This window comes from Arachis ipaensis, chromosome B07 (assembly GCF_000816755.2).
Source record: "Arachis ipaensis cultivar K30076 chromosome B07, Araip1.1, whole genome shotgun sequence".
In the NCBI taxonomy this organism is placed as follows: Eukaryota; Viridiplantae; Streptophyta; class Magnoliopsida; order Fabales; family Fabaceae; genus Arachis; species Arachis ipaensis.
The window spans coordinates 94350759-94370742 of NC_029791.2; the positions used below are offsets into that span (position 1 = coordinate 94350759).

Sequence of the window (19984 nt, forward strand, 5' to 3'; positions counted from 1 at the left end):
TAACTCTTCTTGAATGGCATGATTTGGCCACCATGTGATTTGCACCCTATTCTTTGATTAGGCAATCTCTTGATATTGGATGTTGTGCATTTCTCTTAATGCATTGTATTTCATGATCATATGCATCCATATGCTTATAGCTTGAATGCCTTCATGCTTCTTTAATGCTTGTTTTACCTCACAAGTTTACTTAAAGCATCTCAAGCACACTAGGATAAGTGAAGTGCATGCTTCTTTTGTGACATCACTTTTATGATAATGTGTGTTCTAAAAGGTGCCTAATTTAGGACTCACATTCCTTTTTGTGATTAATGTCATACTAATTCACTCACTCAATTCTAGTGATTATTACCTCATTCCAACAATGTATGCTTCCTTATTTTTTTTGTGTTCTCTCATCTTATGGTGTTATATTTTTATTTTTCATTATTAATGCACCACAAGCAAAAATGAAAGCGAAAAAAAGAACATGCAGCAAATGGTTGATCTACCAGCTGAATGTAGCAACTCGGAAAGTCGCCATACCCCCTTGTTCATCTTTGAGTGCACCGAGGACGGTGCAAACTTTTAAGTGTGGGGAGGTCGTCCGACCGATCGGCGATTTTAGGTGACAAATTTCTAATTCCAACACTTTTGCATTTCATTTATAGGTTTTTAGGATTTTTACTTGCATTTTCTTATTTTTGCATACATATACACAATAAGCTTAGTCAAAATAATGAAATTTTTCGAGAAAATTTTCTATAGGGCACCTCAATTGATTTGAGTGAAAACTTTTCATAAAAATTGCTTGAATCATATATATATTGTGGATCATGTTTTTGAGCTAAGAACACAAGCTTGTGAGATTTGAGCCTAATGGTGTAGTTACATCTTATAACCACTTATTTTCCCTTCTTGTGTGCATTATTCTCTTTCTATGATTGCAATCTTTGATTTGTTCGATTTTTTATATCCATTATTTTGTGTATTCATGCATTTATATGATTGAGGCCATCATTTCATGTAGCTCACTTACCCAAACAGCCTTACCTCTAATCTTCCATTGTTAGCCAATTTGAGCCTACGATTAACCCACTTTGTTCTTAATTTAGCATATTACAAGCCTTAAAGCGAAAAATAATAAATGTCTTTTATTTGGATCTTTGATTAGCTTAGGCTAGTGTGTGTGAGTATCATTAAAGTGTGGGAAAACTTGGGATATTGGGTGAATAAAAAGGTATTTTTATTGAAATTGCTGGGAATTGGGTACATGCTCATGTATTAATCAAATGTAAAACCTTATGCATTGATGTTCTTGTATATAGAAAGAAGAAAATGAGAAAAACAAAAGAAAAAAAAAGAAAAAAAGTATATAGAAAAAAAGACAGAAAAAAAAGAAAAAGAATAAAAAGGGGACAAAATGCCCCAAAGTAAAGCTCAATAAAATCAATGCATAAGTGTTGTGAAATGAAAAAGAAAATGCATGAATATGTAAAAAGTGAAAAATGGGTAGTTAGGTTAGTTTTGAAGTGCATAGGATGTCATGGGTTAGGTGGGAAGTCTAAGCTTATCAAAGATTCAAATTTCAAGCTCACTTAACCAAATATGCATCCTACCTTGACCCTAGCCCCATTACAACCTAAGAGAAAGACCTCATGATAATTGTATGCGTGCATGAAATAAATGTTAATTGTTAGAAGAAAAACAAATCTTAGAAAGCATGATTAGGGGAGAATTGAGTGAATCAACCCTAAACACTTGAGCGAATAGAGTGCAAACACATCCAGTGAGGGTTTGATGCTCAATTACATGTTTTCACCTATGATCATCATTCTTCATGCAAGTTTGTAAAAATATTTAATAGCTCAATTCAATTGTGGTTTGAAATGGTTGCTAATACCTTTAGCCCTTGTGCATATATGCTTCTTGGACATTGATTTATTTTGACCAAGCAATTCCATTCATGTAGATAGTTGCATATAGTTTAGGTTGCATTTAGTTACATTTCATTGAATAAATGTTGATACCCCTTTGCTTTCTCTTGGTTTAAGCATGAGGACATGCTTGGTTTAAGTGTGGGAAGGTTGATAAACCCCATATTTAGGGTTTATCTTGTATTGATTTTAGGGGGATTTTATCATCTTTTCCCATCCAATGAAATAGCATGGTTTCATGATTGTCTCCTAATTTGTGCTTAAGTGTGAAAACATGTTTTTTAGGCCCTTAATTGTTTAATCTTGATTTACCTTTGATCCCATTAGATGCCTTGATATGTTTGTTAAGTGATTTCATATTTAGGAGGCAAAGATTGGATCAAGGGAATGAAGGAAAAGCATGTAAAAATGGAGAACTCATGAAGAAATGAAGGAATCGCAAAAGCTGTCAAGCCAACCTCTTTGCACTTAATCGACCATAACTTGAGCTACAGAGGTCCAAATGATGAAGTTCTAGTTGCGTTGGAAAGCTAACATCTGGGGCTTCGAAACAATATAAGACTTACCATAGTTGCTACACGTATAGTGATGCGTACGTGCACTGTACGTGCACACATCGTTGCTGCCATATGATCCACTTAAAGCAATACGTGGCCAGCAAATTCTAAAGCCTTGTGGGCCCAATCCAACTCATTTCTGATGCTATTTGAACCAAGGATTGAAGAGGGATGAGACATCTAGTCAGTAGTTTAGTTTTATTTTAGTTTTCACATGCTTTTAGCTAGTTTCTAGAGAGAGAAGCTCTCTCTTCTCTCTAGAATTAGGAGTAGGTTAGATCTAGATTAGAAATTCTTAGATCTAGGTTAATTTCATGCTTTGATTTACTTTTCCTTTTGCAATTCTTCTTCTTCTAACTTTCCTCTCTAGTTTTGCATTTAATTCATGTAATTCTCTACTTTTATGTTGATGCACTTTTGTTCTTCTATCTCTCTTTCAATGCAATTTATGATTCATGTTCCTTTATTGTTGATTTGATTTGTTGTTGTTTAATTCCTTGCAATTGAGTAGTGCAGATTTACTTTCCTTGATATTTTACTATGCTTTTCTTTTGTGCCTTCCAAGTGTTTGATGAAATGCTTGGTTGGATTTTAGATTAGAATTTTAGTGCTCTTGGCTTGGGAAGGTAACTTAGGAACTCTTGAGTTACTAATGTCCAAGTGATTGATGATTGGGAGCCATTAACTCTAGATCTCACTAATTGATTTGGTGGAGAACTAGGACTTATGGACTTGGATTGACATAGCTCACTTGACTTTCCTTTATTAGTTAGGGGTTAACTTAGTGGGGTTGGTCCTTGCCAATTCTCATGTTGTGGTTAGTGATTAGGATAGAGATCCTTGACCACCAAACCTTGCCAAGACATTTTTAGTTGTTAGTTTATTTTCATTGCCATTTACTTTTCATGTTTCTTATCCAAAACCCCAAAAATATACCTCATAACCAATAACAAGTCACTTTGTTACAATTTCTAGGGAGAATGACCCAAGGTTTGGATACTTCGATTTATAGATTTAGGGGTTTGTACTTGTGACAAACAAATTTTTGTATGAAAGGACTATTATTGGTTTAGAAACTATATTGCAACGAGATTTCATTTGTGAAATTCTAAACCACACAAAAGTCATCTCATCAATGGCCCGTTGAAGTTAGTCAAAAATAGGTTTTTACCAAAATTTGCAAAGTCCTCTAGTTTTCAAAACTCTCAAACCAAAACAAATATTTTACCAGACCAAAACACCCAAAATCAATACCAAGCACTCCTCAATCATTGTTCAAGCATTCAAACACCTAAATAATTCAATTTATCAATCTATTAGCCCATTCAAACCACAATTTCCAAGTCCAACAATAAATTTCCACGTATCAACCTTTTTCAGCAATCCTCCATTCATGCATTCACAATTCCAACAATCCTCAATCATTTCATTTCACTCTCATAGCCTATTCAAATTTCATTCAATTAATCATATATCTTATTACCATCAATCATCATCAAACTCCATATCATCAGAATAATCTCAAGCATACACATTCATATCCACACCAACCAAACTACATTCGCAATACTCAACAATAATTAACCAATTCATACAATTCATGCAATTCAATCCTATCTTAAGGTCCACTAGCCTAAGTTTCACACAACATTACATATTAACTAAAGGAAACTGAAACCATACTTTGGCCGATTTTCTCCCAAGAACAAAACACCAAAAACCTCTTCCACAAGCTTTCCAATCTTCCAAACCAAAATCAACAAGTCTCAGCCGCAATATATCAATCTCAAGCACTCCAATTCTTCAATTCAACTCCAATCAACATACATTCTCAATCTAATACTATACAAGTTCCAAAATTAACACTAGGGCTCTTAATATTCAACTAAACATAAGGGTTTAGTGATACTTTATCTTTTCCAATGAATCTTGTGGTGAAACCACTTATCATCCAAGCTAGATTACACCTAAACAACAAAATCACAAAGAATCTCAATACCCAAAAACTATTTTCGATTTTGACATAAGGCAGAGGAATAGAGCTAAAAATTTGAGTTTCTTACCAACTTTGTTTGAATGGAAATGAAGATCTCGACGAAAGCTTCGCGTGGTTGCAAACAGCATGCCAATAAGAGCTTCTGAGAGTGAGATATGGTCCAAGGAAGAAGAAGATGAATAGTATTCTGTGTTCTTCTTCTTCTCTAAATCTCAGCTGCACTCTTCCTCTCAAAGTGATGAAATAAGGATGAGTTGCCTTTGATTGAGGCTTATATATGTTAAGGTTGGGCCCAACTTGGGCCTGGTCCAACTGGTTTGTATTCTTGGTTAGTTTGGCCCAACCTCAGGCCAAAACTTTTAAAATAAGTGTTCGATTTTCTATTCTAAATATTTCTCTAAGTATTTCTATAGTTTTATTTTCTCATACGCAGTACCGGACAGACTTGAGCTGGTACTTCCGGCTAAATTACATTTTCTCACTCGGAAAAATCCATTAATCCAAATCTCACCTTTAAATTTTCAAATTAATATTTTTAAATTTTCAACCTATTCCGAACAATTAAATTATTATTTTATTCTAATTAAACGGCTTATAAATTTCAGGTTGTTACATACTCCCCACCTAATTAGAATTTTTGTCCTCAAAATTTAGGATTTGCCTGGGAATAACTTGGGATAGTCCTTTTGCATCTCTGACTCTAGCTCCTAAATATGCTATTCTATTCCTTCTCTGCTCCATGCTACTTTTACCAACAAAACTTCTTTTTCGCACAATTTCTTCACACTAATGTCATCAATCCTCACCGGTGTGACTTGAAATGTTCGGTTCTTCTTCAACTGAACTGATTCAGGTTCTAACACATGAGATGCATTCGGTGTGTTCTTACAGAGTTGTGACACGTGGAATACGCCATGTAGGTTAGATAGATGTGGCGGCAAGGCCATTTGATAAGCCACCGGCCTAATTTGCTTCAATACCTCAAATAGCCCAATGTACCTCAAGTTTAATTTCTTCAGTTTGATTGCTTTTCCGATCTCAGTTGTTGGAGTAACCTTCAAGAACATGTGATTTCTTTCTTCAAATTCTAACAGCTTTCTTCTCTATTTCACATAAATCTTTTGTTGGCTTTGCGGAATTAGAATCCTAGCTCGAATTCGCTTAATTTGTTCAGTGGTTTCTGCTACTAATTTCAGTCCCAATACACTTGATTCACCCGCTTCATACTAATACAGTGGAGACTGACACTTCCGTCCATACAAGGCTTCAAACAAAGCCATCCCAATGCTCGCATGAAACTGTTGTTATAAGCAAACTCCACTAACGGCAAGTAACGATCCCAACTTCCCTGCTGATCCAGCACACACGCCCTTAGCATATCCTCCAATTTCTAAATAGCCCTCTCCGACTGACCATCAGTTTGTGGGTGATATGTTGTGCTGAGACTTAGTCTCGTACCGAAAGCTTTTTGAAAAGCTCCTCAAAACCTTGATGTGAATCGGGGATCTTGATCTGACACTATCGTTGTTGGCACACCGTGCAACCTTACTATCTCCTTGATGTACAGTCTTGCCAATTCCTCCAATGAATAGTTCACTCAAATAGGCAGAAAGTGAGCAGAGTTGGTCAATTGATCCACGATCACCCAAACCACATCAAATCCTACCCAAGTCCTTGGCAAACCTGTTACAAAATTTAAAGTAACACCTTCCCACTTCCATTGAGGAATCTCGAGAGGATGTAATATTCCTAACGGTCTCTAATGCTCTATCTTCACTTTCTGACACGTTAGACATTTGGACACAAGTGTAGCTACATCCTCCTTCATCCCAGGCCACCAAAACATCTTCTTTAAATCATGGTACATCTTCGTGGTTCCAGGATGAATAGAGAATCCGCTTCTATGAGCCTCCATCAACAACTCTTGTCTCAAACTCCCAACATTTGGCACACAAATCCTCCCCTTATATCTCCATATACCTTCTTTGTCCTTGGTATCTCTCCTTGCCTTTCTTTTCTAATCGGTTGTAGCATTCTCTGAAGCTCCTGCTCGTCCTGTTGGGTCCTTTAAATCTACGTCTTGAATGCACTTGATATATGAAACTGATTCAAACAAGCCTCTCTGTCTACTTTCTCAATACCTAACTTAAGTTCTACAAATTCATTCACCAACTCTTCCTCACTACAACAAATATGGGCTTTAGCAACGCTAAAATCTGCAATGGCTTAAAACCGTTCCCTTAGATGATTTTAGACAACGGTTTTTTACAGTGTTGCTATTGAAGTTCAATTTCTATTATTTTATAGCAACAAAATAAAACCGTTCTCTTTAACTATTTTAAAGAATAGTTTTATAACCGTTACAAGGATTTGTTTTAAGCAACGGTTTGTAAATGTTGTTTAAATAATTGTACAAATGACACGCTTAAAAACCGTTGCCTAAATTGCTACACTTTAAAACCGTTCTATTAGATAGTCTTAAACAACGGTTTTTATAGTGTTGTAGTTGAAATTCAATTTTTTATTACGTTATAACAAAATAAAATCGTTCTCTTAGGCTATTTTAAAGAACGGTTTTATAACCATTACCACAATTTTTTTATCAAGTAACAATTTTTAATATTTAAATAATTATATAAATTTAAAAATACCTATACTAATTCTAACCCTTTTCCCCCAAAACAAAACCCTAATTGACACTTACTCTAAGTCTCTAACTCACACTCACCCTCCCTCCCTCCTCACATTGCCGCCACACTCCTCACACACACAACACAATACACACGGCAACACACCCACAAAAGAAAGAAAAGAAAGAGAGAATGGAGAAGAAGGGAGAAGAGGGGAGGGAGCCGTGTCGCCACCGCACCCCGTCGCGCCCAGCTCGCCGCTGCGTCCTGCTGCAGCCGTCACCTGCGTCATCGTCGAGGAGAGGGATGTGTCGCACGAGGAAGACGGAGTTGCTGCTGTGTGTTGTCGCCGTCGTCGTTACTGCCCTGGCCGTCGATGCTTCTCGTGGTCGTTTGTGGGTTGTCACCTCTTCTGCTTCTACTTTGCTGCTTCTGCGTCACGCCGTCGTCTGCTGTCCTACATTTTCGAATACCCATTTCCTTCATGCAGAGTGAGTTTCTTTTTCTTCTAATTCTAGTATAGTTATTCATTTGTCCATTTTTTTACTTTATAATCGTGTTTTCTGCAAGTCCCTTTCTTACTCATGCTACACTAACTGCTTTTTTTTAATTCAAAAAGGAAAATTGATTAGGTGTTGTGACATTAGATCAAATATTGTTCAAATTATTGTCTAAACATAAATGGTAGTCTATGATTTTTGTTAGGATTAGTTGGATTATTTGATATAATGTAATCCCCTAACAAGGTACTAGAAAAACATCATTGTAATCAGAATATGGTTCATTGAAGTTAGCTGTAGTTGTCTGCAGTTTAGTTCAGGGGTATGTTGTGTAATTGTGCTGTTCCTACCTTTTTTTACTCAAGGGATGCTATTTTACTACAGAACCATGACTTGTTTGAATTGCTAGAATTTGATTGGCGTGCAGTTAGGTATACAATATGTTCATTTAATTGAATGAATTGAGAAATAACAGCACCATTAAAGTGAAACAACCATTTCCCGGTATTTATAACTTCTCCCCACATATTGAGAAAAGTAGCCACTTTAGTGGATATAAGTTATGTGTAGTTTATGTGGATAGTTCAATAGTTATGTTCGTTGTATTGTGGCTTTTAATCTGTATTATATTTTTTGGTTGTGTTTCATGCCTGATTTGGCTTCAAGTATTTCTCTTTGGGGGCATTACAATCTGGATGTCGCTGCTTCTGAATTGTGCCGTGTCACTGGTTCTCTGCCTCCTCATTGTGGCTCAACCTCTGTTTAGGTAACTCAAGTGTCTCTTGTTCTATTATTTTAATTGATTTAGTTTCTGTTTTTATTTGAATATTGATTTGGTATAATACTGCCTGTTTTGGTCACTGGTTCTCTGGCTAGAAGTGCATTTTCTATTTTGGTCACTAGTTCTCTGGCTGGAAATGCATTTTCTATTTTGGTCACTGCTCTGTTTTGGTCATTGATTCAAAATAGGAAAATATTAATTCTGTTTTGGCTGGAACTATTCAATCCAAATAAAATTGATTGTGGGTCGCCTGCCTGCATCAATAAGCATCAGGTATAGTTTTTTTTAGTTATTCAGCTATTGAGTTATAATTTGATTAAGCGAGTAATTGATTAATGATATTGCTGTGAATGGTGAATTGAGGTGAGAAATATGGTGAGTTTATTCATTGTTCCTTTTTTTTTCCTGTTTTCTCTGCATAGTTATATCTTTTTTTCTTGATCCTTGTAAATTAATCATTATATGTTTTAGGATGCTGCTACTCTAAATTATTGGAAGCTGGTCATCACTATTTGAAAAGAATAATGCATCACAATTGCCCTGTTTGCTTTGAGGTATAAACTATAAAGACTATTCTTCTATTATGGTAAAATCTTTTGGGAAGAACCCCATGATTTCATTTGTTTGGTTTATGGATTGGTTTCATTTATTATGAATTTTGTTGATTGTTGCTATGATGATGTTGGTTTATTCTGCCATTAGTTACTTTGTTGATTGAATTTTTTTTCTTTAATGAGATTTTGTTCTGAGCAATGTTAGGAGAAAATAGTTCTGCGTCGTCATCGGTTCCTACTTTGTCATCCACTGCTATTCCATGCTCTCCTCTCTGCTTGCGTCCACTGCGCTGTCCCCCACTTGGTCCGCTCAGGTTCGGTGTGTATTTGGATTAAGCTTATTTTCTATTATAAATCAAAGAGTCATTTAGCTGAATATGTTCTCTCTATGTAAAAAGTTAAGCATAGAAGTTTTGTTTGAATTCAATTTAGTTTTGGATTAAGCTTATTTTCTATTATTAATGGTTATTTTTTAATTGCTGGTTGGTTTATCTTGTTAGCATATAAAATGGCTGAGAATACCGAGTTGATTCTCTCAATGGATGTCTTAGTGTTTCACAAAATGAGTGTTTAAATTATTGTAATTTTCAGGGATTAAATTTGTTTGATGACTCAACTGAGTACATTCTCGGTGGCAGCAGACTTGGAAACAAATTCCGCGGCTTGTCTAAGATCCAAGCCCTTAGGAGTTCCTCATCAGATAAAGAGAGAGCAAACAATGTTGCTAAGATCAAAGTTGTGATATGCTTTGTGTTGCATGTTTCTCTTCTATGCTTCTTGTAGTTTGCATTATGTCTGATCTAATCAATGTTCTTTTAGTTACTTTAGCAGTTACATATTGATTGAGAATGCTACTTGCTACATCAGGTTCTTAGTCGGTAATGGCTTGGCTAGTGTCAACATGTATAGATTTTAAACTTTGAAGTTTTTGCGTGTGCAAACAATGAATTAATTGATTCTAATTTGGATTTGAATTTCGTTTGGTGTATTTTAAGTTGTAAAATGATGCAAAGCAATGAGTACAACTTTTCTTTATTATGTATATTTTTCTTTAGTGATTTGATTTATTTATTGACATTAAATTAAAAAAATAGTTGGAACTAATTTCAATGAAACATGAGAAACCTATTGTAAATAAAGAATTATATATTATAAAACCGTTGTCAAAAGTCATAAAAGGTAATGGTGTTAAAACCGTTGTCAAAGACAACTATAAAATGGCAATGGTAATAAAACCGTTGGCTTTGTGAATAATAAAACTACAACAGTTTAAAACCGTTGCCTATCCAATTATGATTTTAAACCGTTGCGTCATGAAAGAGAACGATTTTAAACCGTTGCCTATCCAGCAACGGTTCTAAACTGTTCTTTAAAAATTGTTGTCAAAACCGTTGTTTATACCAGTAACTTTGGCAACGGCTTTTTTGTTACCGTTGCCTTAGGTAAAAAACCGTTGCCTTTGAGCATTGGCAACGGCCGCATATCCCACAGGTCAAAAACCGTTGCCAACGCGTTGCCTAAAGTTTTAGGAACGGTTTTTCAGTCTACGGTAACGGTTTTTGACCGTTGCGAAAACCCTTATTTGTTGTAGTGCCTCCTTAATCCTCATCCATGCAATTGTTAATGACTTCCTGCTCAAGGCATCTGCCATAACATTAGCCTTCCCAGGCTAATAACTCAGTTCAAAATCGTAATCCTTCAATAACTCTATCCATCTCCTTTGGCGCATATTGAGCTCTTTCTAATCAAAGATATACTTGAGATTCTTGTTATCAGAAAAGACTCTAAACTTCGCTCCGTACAAATAGTGCCTCCAAATCTTCAATGCAAACACAATCTCCACCAATTCCAAGTCACAAGTTGGATAATTCACCTCATGTGGTCTTAGTTGATGTGAAGCATAAGCCACCACCTTCCTATGTTGCATTAACACACCACCCAAGCTTTTTAACAAGGCATCGTAATAAACTTCAGATGGTTCGTGTGGTTCAGGTAAGATTAAGACTGGCGCTGAAGTTAATTTCTCCTTCAAGGTTCGGAAACCTTTTGCGCATTCTGATGTCCACACAAACGATGCATCTTTTTGAGTTAGTTTTGTCATTGGCAATGCGATTTGCGAAAACCCATGAATGAATCTTCGGTAGTAGCTGGCTAATCCCAAGAAACTCCTAATCTCAGTCATTGACGTCAGTCTTATAACACCCTACCACCCTAAGCCTTACCTCTAGCCGTAAAGCAAAGGTCGACAAAGTGCCACGACAGTTTTAAAGCTCATACAATAATTTATAATCAAGGAATATAATATACTAAAAGCTCGACGAGGGAATAAAGCTCAAAGATATAGAAAATAGAGATACAAAAGCGTTAAGCGTTCATGATGAGTGGATAATTTATACACTTTTTGACATTATTTTTACATAATTTTTAGTAAATTTTAGTTACTTTTTATTATATTTTTATTAGTTTTTATTCAAAAATTATATTTCTGGACTTTACTATGAGTTTGTGTATTTTTCTGTAATTTCAAGTATTTTCTGCCTAAAATTGAGGGACCTGAGCAAAAATCTGATTTAGAGGCTGAGAAAGGACTGCAGATGCTGTTGGATTCTGACCCTTCTGCACTCGAAGTGGATTTTCTGGAGCTACGAAAGTCCAATTCGCGCGATCTCAACTGCGTTGGAAAACAGACATCTTGAGCTTTTCAGCAATATATAATAGTCCACACCTTTTCCGAGATTTAATGGTGCAAACTGGCGTTAAAAGCCAGCCAAAAACTTTCTAGCGTAAAATGCCAGAACTGGCACCTTTCTTGGCGTAAAACGCCCATTTTGGCACTCAGGGTGGCGTTCAATGCCAACTTTAGGTATATGCACGTGAAATCTTGAAAGCTCAGCCCAAACACTCACCAAGTGGATCCCGAAAGTGGATTTCTGCATTATCTGCACTTAGTTACTCATTTTCTGTAAATCTAAGTTACTAGTTAGTATAAAAACTACTTTTAGAGATTCATTTTACAACTCATGACATTTTACACTTCATATTGTATCTTCTACAGCATGAGTCTCTAAACCCCATAGGTGGGGGTGAGGAGCTCTGCTGTGTTTCAATGGATTAATGCAATTACTACTGTTTTCTATTCAATCACGCTTGATTCTATTCTAAGATATTCACTCGTACTTCAATATGGAGAATGTGATGATCTGTCACACTCATCATCATGCTCAAACCTATGAATGCGTGCCTGACAACTACTCCCGTTCTATCTGAGCTCAACATAGTCATTGGGCGACAGCTTGAGTGCGAATCTCTTGGGTATCTAATACACGGACCGAGTCCGTGAGATTAGTATCTTCGTGGTAGAGGCTAGAACCAAATGGGTAGCATTCCTAGGGTCCGGAAGGTCTAAACCTTGTCTGTGGTATTCTGAGTAGGATCTGGGAAGGGATGACTGTGACAAGCTTCAAACTTGCGAATGTTGGGTGCAGTGACAGTGTGCAAAAGGACAAGGGTCCTATTCCGACGCTAGCGGGAACCGATAGATGATTAGCCATGCGGTAGCTGTACTTGGCATTTTTCATCCAAGACGAGAAATCAGACAGTTGATTAGCCGTGCAGAAACCGTACCTGGTATTTTTCATCCGAGAGGATCATACAGCTTGCCATTGAAGGAAGCCATGCGTGTTTGGAGAAGAAGACAGTAGGAAAGCAGAGATTCAGATGACAGAGCATCTCCGGAATCTCAACCTGTTCCTCATCACTGAATCACAAGTACCATTTAATTCATGTTATTTACTTTTCATAAACAAAATCATTTTTATCATTAATCTCCTGACTAAGATTTACAAGATAACCATAGCTTGCTTCAAGCTAACAATCTCCGTGGGATCGACCCTTACTCACGTAAGGTATTACTTGGACGACCCAGTGCACTTGCTGGTTAGTTGTGCGGAGTTCTGAAAAGTGTGAATCACAATTTCGTGCACCAAGTTTTTGGCGCCGTTGCCAGGGATTGTTCGAGTTTGGACAACTGACGGTTTATTTTGTTGCTTAGATTAGGAAAAATTTATCTTTTTGGTTTAGAGTCACTAAATTTGAGTCTTTTGTTATTGTTTTTGTTAAAATTTTTAAAATCCTTATTTCCTTTTTCTAGATTGTTTTCGAAAATTTTCAATAAATAAATAAAAACTAATAAACTTATAATTGAGTTTAGCATGTTTTAAGTTTGGTGTCAATTGCATGTTTTAATTTTTCTTTAATTTTTGAAAATATATGCATTGTGTTCTTCATTGATCTTCAAACTGTTCTTGTTTATTTTCCTTATTTGATCTTTAGTTTTTCTTGTTTTGTGTCCTTCCTTGTTTTTCTTGTGCATTTTCGAATTATTAGTGTCCAAAGTATAAAAATTTTTAAGTTTGGTGTCCTTTGTGTTTTTATTTTCTTAAAATTTCCCAAATTTGCTCTTGGTGTTCATCTTGATCTTCAAAGTGTTCTTGGTGTTCATCTTGACATTCAAAGTTTTCTTGTTTGTTTTCTTTGTTTTGATCTAAAAATTCTAAGTTTGGTGTCATTTTATTGTTTTTTCTCTTTCCTCATTAAAAATTCAAAAAAATATCTTTTCCTTTATTTATGCATCAATTTCAAATTCCTTAGATTGACTTAGTCAAAATTTTTAAAATTTGGTAGTTTCTTGTTAGTCAAGTTAAAATTTCAATTTTGAAATTTATCTTATTAAATCTTTTTCAATTTTCTTTTTTTATTTTTATTTTATTTTTCGAAAATCCTTTATAAAATTTTTCAAAATCTTTTTCTTTTCTTATTCATAATTTTCGAATTACTTGTCCTATTTTATTATTTTGATTGAAAAGTAAAATAAAAACAAAAATATTTTAATTTCTCTTTTATTCTATTTTTATTTTTCAAATAATAATCCTTCTTCCACATCCATATTTTTTCTATCTCATATCCCTTTCTCCATCATGGATCTAAGTGGAATTGAACAGTCCAGAAGGACTTGGGGTCTTATGCTAACCCCACTACTGCTTCATATGGGAGTAGTATCTGTATACCTCTCATCAGAGCCAGCAGTTTTTAGTTAAACCCTCAGCTCATTATCATGGTGCAGTAAAATTGCCAGTATTTCAGTCTTCCACAGGAAGAACTTACTGAGTTTCTGGCACAGTTCTTACAAATTACTGACACAGTACGTGATAAGGAAGTAGATCAGGATGTCTACAGATTATTGCTATTTCCATTTGCTGTAAAAGATCAAGCTAAGAGGTGGTTAAATAACCAACCCACAGCAAGCATAAGAACATGGAAATAGTTGTCAAATAAATTCCTGAATCAATATTTCCCTCCAAAAAGGATGACACAGCTAAGGCTGGACATCCAAGGCTTTAAACAAGAGGATAATGAACCTCTTTATAATGCCTGGGAGAGGTACAGAGGGATGTTAAGGAAATGCCCTTCTGAAATATTTTCAAAATGGGTGCAGTTAGACATCTTCTACTACGGGCTTACAGAAAAAGCCCAGATGTCTCTAGATCATTCAGCTGGTGGATCTATACACATGAGGAAGAGAATTAAAGAGGCTCAAGAGCTCATTGATACATTTACTAGAAATCAGCACATGTACTTAAGTAGTGAGTCCTCCATGAAAGAAGAGGCTAAAGCAGTATCCACTGAACTTAGTCCTCCAGAACAAGTTGCTGAACTCAATCAGCAATTGCTTTTTATAACAAAACAATTAGCAAAATTTAAAGAGATGCTACAAGACACTAAAAAGGCTAACAAAAATATGGAAGCACAATTAAATCAGACAAGACAGCAGTTATCTAAACAGATAACAGAAGAGTGCCAAGCTGTTCATTTAAGGAGTGGGAAGACATTGAATGTTTCAACTCAAGGCAGCAGAAAGCCAAGAAAGGAACAGCTGATAAAGGATGACCAAACCACTGCCCAAAATCCCTATGAGGACAGTAAGAGCCCAGAGAGGAAGGATTCTGGCGTTCAAACGCCAGAAAAGGGTAAGAAATTGGCGTTGAACACCCAGTGGATAGCCAAGTCTGGCATCCAAACACCAGAAAAGGGTGGCGATCTGGCGTTAAACGCCCATACAGCACCCAATTCTGGCGTTCAAACGCCAATGGGGGATCAGACACCTGCAAGTGCTGATAACAACCCCCTTAGGCAGGCCTCTCCAATCGCTTCTGTAGGAAGTAAACTTGCAGCAACTAAGGTTGAAGAATATAAAGCCAAGATGCCTTATCCTCAGAAACTCCACCAAGCGGAACAAGATAAACAATTTTCCCGCTTTGCAGACTATCTCAGGACTCTTGAAATAAAGATTCCGTTTGCAGAGGCACTTGAGCAAATACTCTCTTATGCTAAGTTCATGAAAGATATCTTAAGTCATAAGAAGGATTGGAGAGAAACTAAAAAAGTTTTCCTCACTGAAAAATGCAGTGGAGTCATTCTGAAAAGCTTACTAGAGAAGCTTAAAGATCCCGGAAGCTTTATGATACCATGCACATTAGAGGATGCTTGTACCAAGACAGCTCTGTGTGATCTTGGGGCATGTATCAACCTAATACCTGCATCCACTATCAAAAAGTTTGGTTTGACTGATGATGTTAAACCAACCCGGATATGCCTCTAACTTGCTGATGGCTCCACTAAAATCCCATCAGGTGTAATTGAGGACATGATTGTCAAGGTTGGGCCATTTGCCTTTCCTACTGACTTTGTAGCGTGGTACACGGAATCGTGATCTCAACACTTCTTCACAACTCCACGTAACTAACCAACAAGTGCACTAGGTCATCCAAGTAAAAAATCTTACGTGAGTAAGGGTCGATCCCACGGAGATTGTCAGCTTGAGGCAAGCTATGGTCATCCTTGTAAATCTCAGTCACTGGTGGGAATTTCATGGCAAGCTGTATGATTCTCTCGGATGAAAACAAATCCATATGCACTGTCACTGCACGGCTAATCATCTGTCGGTTCCAGCTAGCGTCAGAATAGGACCATTGTCCTTTTGCACACTGTCACTGCGCCCAACATTCGCAAGTTTGAAGCTCGTCACAGTCATCCCTTCCCAGATCCTACTCGGAATACCACATACCAGGTTTAGACTTTCCGGATCTCAGGAATGCTGCCAATGGTTCTAGCCTATACCATGAAGACACTAATCTCACAGACTCGGTCCGTGTATTAGATATCCAAGAGAGTATACTCCAACTGTCGTCCAATGACTATGTTGAACATCATGTAGACCGCTTTGTGATTGTCAGGCACGCGATCTTGGCTAAGCGGGTAACGAAGATTGGGTGATTGTCACGGGTCACCCCTTCATTCTGACTTAACTGAATTAAGAACAAGAGTATATCTTGGAGAAGCAGTAGGCGTGAATTGAATAGAAAACAGTAGTAATTGCATTAATTCATGAAGAACAGCAGAGCTCCACACCTTAATCTATGGGGTGTAGAAACTCCACCGCAGAAAATACATAAGTGAAAGGTCTAGGCATGGCCATGAGGCTAGCCTCCAATGTCTAAGGACTAAACGTTCCAAAGATGGTCAAAGACTAAAAGTCATCAAAAGATATTCCAAAGATGTAAAATAAATCTCTAAAAGTAGTTTTTATACTAAACTAGTAACCTAGGTTTATAGAAAATGAGTAACTAAATGCAGATAGTGCAGAAATCCACTTCCGGGGCCCACTTGGTTTGTGCTTGGGCTGAACATTGAAGCTTTTTCGTGCATAGGCTGTTCCTGGAGTTAAACGTCAGCTTTGGTGCCAGTTTGGGCATTTTATGCCAAGATGTTTTAGGCTGACTTTGAACGCCCAGGATGTCTACTTTTCGATGAAATTGAGAGAGCGCCAATTGAATTTCTGTAGCTCCATAAAATCTACTTTGAGTGCAGGGAGGTCAGAATCCAACAGCATCTGCAGTCCTTTTTCAGCCTCTGAATCAGATTTTTGCTCAAGTCCCTCAATTTCAGCCAGAAAATACTTGAAATTACAGAAAAACACACAAACTCATAGTAAAGTCCAGAAATTTGATTTTTAAATAAAAACTAATAAAAAATATAATAAAAAGTAGCTAAATCATACTAAAAACTATGTAAAAACAATGCCAAAAATGGTATAAATTATCCGCTCATCACAACACCAAACTTAAATTATTGCTTGTCCCCAAGCAACTGAAAACAAAATAGGATAAAAATAAAAGAATATAAAATGAATTCCAAACTTATCAATGAACTTATTTCAAATTAGATGAGCGGGACTTGTAGCCTTTTTGCTTCTGAACAGTTTTGGCATCTCACTTTATCCTTTGAAGTTCAGAATGATTGGCATCTATAGGAACTCAGAATTCAGATAGTGTTATTGATTCTCCTAGTTCAGTATGTTGATTCTTGAACACAGTTACTTTATGAGTCTTGGTTGTGTCCCTAAGCATTTTGTTTTCCAGTATTACCACAGGATACATAAATGCCACAGACACATAACTAGGTGAACCTTTTCAGATTGTGACTCAGCTTTGCTAAAGTCCCCAGTTAGAGGTGCCCAGAGCTCTTAAGCACACTCTTTTTGCTTTGGACCACGACTTTAACCACTCAGTCTCAAGCTTTTTACTTGACACCTTCACGCCACAAGCATATGGTTAGGGACAGCTTGGTTTAGCCGATTAGGCCAGGATTTTATTCCTTTGGGCCCTCCTATCCATTAATGTTCAAAGCCTTGGATCCTTTTTACCCTTGCCTTTTGGTTTAAAGGGCTATTGGCTTTTTCTGCTTGCTTTTTTCTTTTTCTTTCTTTTTTTTTTCTTTCTTTTTTTTTTGCAAGCTTTGTATTCACTGCTTTTTCTTGCTTCAAGAATCAATTTTATGATTTTTCAGATTATCAATAACATTTCTCCTTTTTCATTATTCTTTCAAGAGCCAACAGTTTTAACATTAATAAATAACAAATTCAAAAATATGCACTGTTCAAGCATTCATTTAGAAAACAAAAGGTATTGCCACCACATTAAAATAACTAAACTAATTTCAAGATAGAATTCGAAATCATGTACTTCTTGGTCTTTTGCAATTAAAACATTTTTCATTTAAGAAAGGTGATGGATTCATAGAACATTCATGGCTTTAAGACGTAAGCACTAGACACTAATGATCATGTAATAAAAACACAAACATAGACAAAACATAAAGCATAATTTTTGAAAAACAGAAAAATAAAAAACAAGGAAATTAAAGAACGGGTCCACCTTAGTGATGGTGGGTAGTTCTTCCTCTTGAAGATCTTATGGAGTGCTTGAGCTCCTCTATGTCTCTTCCTTGCCTTTGTTGCTCCTCCGTCATGGCTCTTTGGTCTTCTCTAATTTCATGGAGGAGAATGGAATGCTCTTGGTGCTCCATCCTTAGTTGCCCCATGTTAGAACTCAGTTCTCCTAAGGAGGTGTTAATTTGCTCCCAATAGTTTTGTGGAGGAAAGTGCATCCCTTGAGGCATTTCAGGGTTTTCCTGATGAGGAACTTCCTCATGCTCTTGTTGAGGTTCATGAGTGGGCTCTCTTGTTTGCTCCATTCTTTTCTTAGGGATGGGCTTGTCCTCTTCAATGAGGGTGTCTTTCTCTATGACAACTCCAGCTGAATTGCATAGGTGACAAATGAGATGAAGGAAGGCTAACCTTGCCAAAGTGGGGGGCTTGTCCGCCACCTTGTAGAGTTCTAAAGATATGATCTCATGAACTTCAACTTCCTCGCCATTCATGATACTATGGATCATGATAGCCCGGTCTATTGTAACTTCAGACCGGTTGCTAGTAGGAATGATAGAGCATTGGATGAACTCCAACCATCCCCTAGCCACGGGTTTGAGGTCAAGCCTTTTTAGTTGAACCGGCTTGCCTCCTGAGTCTCTCTTCTATTGAGTGCCTTCCACACAAATGTTCCTAAGGACTTGGTCCAACCTTTGATCAAAGTTGACCCTTCTAGTGAAAGGGTGAGGATCATCTTGCATCATTGGCAACTTGAATGCTAACCTTACATTTTCCGGACTAAAATCCAAGTAGTTCCCCTGAACCATTGTGAGCCAATTCTTTGGGTTCGGGTTCACATTTTGGTCATGGTTCTTAGCGATCCATGCATTGGCATAGAACTCTTGAACCATTAAGATCCCAACTTGTTGAATGGGGTTGGTGAGGATTTCCCAACCTCTTCTTCGAACTTCATGTCGGATCTCCGGATATTCACTCTTTTTGAGCTTGAAGGGGACCTCGGAGATCACCTTTTTCTTGCCACAACTTCATAGAAGTGGTCTTGATGGACCTTTGAGATGAATCTCTCCATCTTCCATGACTCGGAGGTGGAAGCAATTGTCTTCCCTTTCCTCTTTCTAGAGGTTTCTCCAGCCTTAGGTGCCATTAGTGGTTATGAAAAACAAAAAGCTTTAGCTTTTCTCACACCAAACTTAGAATGGTTGCTCATCTTCGAGCAAAAAAAGAAGAAAAAATGAGTAGAAGAAGAAGAAATGAAGGAGATGGAGGGGGTGTGAATTCGGCCAAGGGGATAGTAGTGTGTATGTTGTGTGAAGATGAAGATGATAAGGAGGGGTTGGGTTTTAGGAGGGAAATGGTTTGAATTTGAATGGTGAGGTAGGTGGGGTTTAATGATGGATGGATGTGAGTGGTGAAGAGGTTGTGGGGAAGAGGGTAGGATTTGATAGGTGAGGGGTGTTTGGGGAAGAGGTCTTGATGGAATTGGTCAAGGGTGTTTGGGGAAGAGTGTTATGGAAATATGTGAAGAGGAGAGAAGAAGAGGTGGGATAGGTGGGGATCCTATGCGGTCCACAGATCCTGAGGTGTCAAGGAATTTGAGTCCCTACACTGTTCTGACGTTCAAACGCCCATTCTATGCCAATTCTGGCGTTTAACGCCAGCTCTTCTACCTTTCCTGGACGCCACTCTGCTACCCATTTCTGGCGTTAAACGCCAGCCAGATGCCCATTTCTGGCGTTTAACGCCAGCCAGATGCTAGACAGCCCT

The 19984-nt window shown here is 37.2% G+C and overlaps 3 protein-coding genes across 3 annotated transcripts; 2 read left to right on the forward strand and 1 right to left on the reverse strand.

The window, feature by feature from the left end:
- On the reverse strand, nt 5186–5536 carry LOC107607443. The gene has a single exon (XM_016309400.1). The coding sequence runs from the start codon at nt 5534–5536 to the stop codon at nt 5186–5188; it is 351 nt and encodes a 116-aa protein (XP_016164886.1).
- LOC110264279 lies at nt 7177–8977 on the forward strand. Its single transcript, XM_021106036.1, has 3 exons — nt 7177–7590; nt 8266–8365; nt 8852–8977. The coding sequence occupies exons 1-2, from the start codon at nt 7292–7294 to the stop codon at nt 8363–8365; spliced, it is 399 nt and encodes a 132-aa protein (XP_020961695.1). The 5' UTR covers nt 7177–7291; the 3' UTR covers nt 8852–8977.
- LOC107608163 lies at nt 8858–9922 on the forward strand. Its single transcript, XM_021106037.1, has 3 exons — nt 8858–8934; nt 9140–9253; nt 9526–9922. Exons 1-3 carry the CDS (start codon nt 8905–8907, stop codon nt 9715–9717), a joined length of 336 nt encoding a protein of 111 aa, XP_020961696.1. The 5' UTR covers nt 8858–8904; the 3' UTR covers nt 9718–9922.

Coding starts and splice junctions, on each gene's coding strand:
- LOC110264279 (XM_021106036.1), top strand. CDS start 7,292: ATGGAGAAGAAGGGAGAAGAGGGGAGGGAGCCGTGTCGCCACCGCACC. Junction 7,591..8,265: donor ACCCATTTCCTTCATGCAGA/GTGAGTTTCTTT, acceptor TTTGGCTTCAAG/TATTTCTCTTTGGGGGCATT.
- LOC107608163 (XM_021106037.1), top strand. CDS start 8,905: ATGCATCACAATTGCCCTGTTTGCTTTGAG. Junction 8,935..9,139: donor ATTGCCCTGTTTGCTTTGAG/GTATAAACTATA, acceptor GAGCAATGTTAG/GAGAAAATAGTTCTGCGTCG. Junction 9,254..9,525: donor ACTTGGTCCGCTCAGGTTCG/GTGTGTATTTGG, acceptor TGTAATTTTCAG/GGATTAAATTTGTTTGATGA.
- LOC107607443 (XM_016309400.1), bottom strand. CDS start 5,536: ATGTTCTTGAAGGTTACTCCAACAACTGAGATCGGAAAAGCAATCAAA.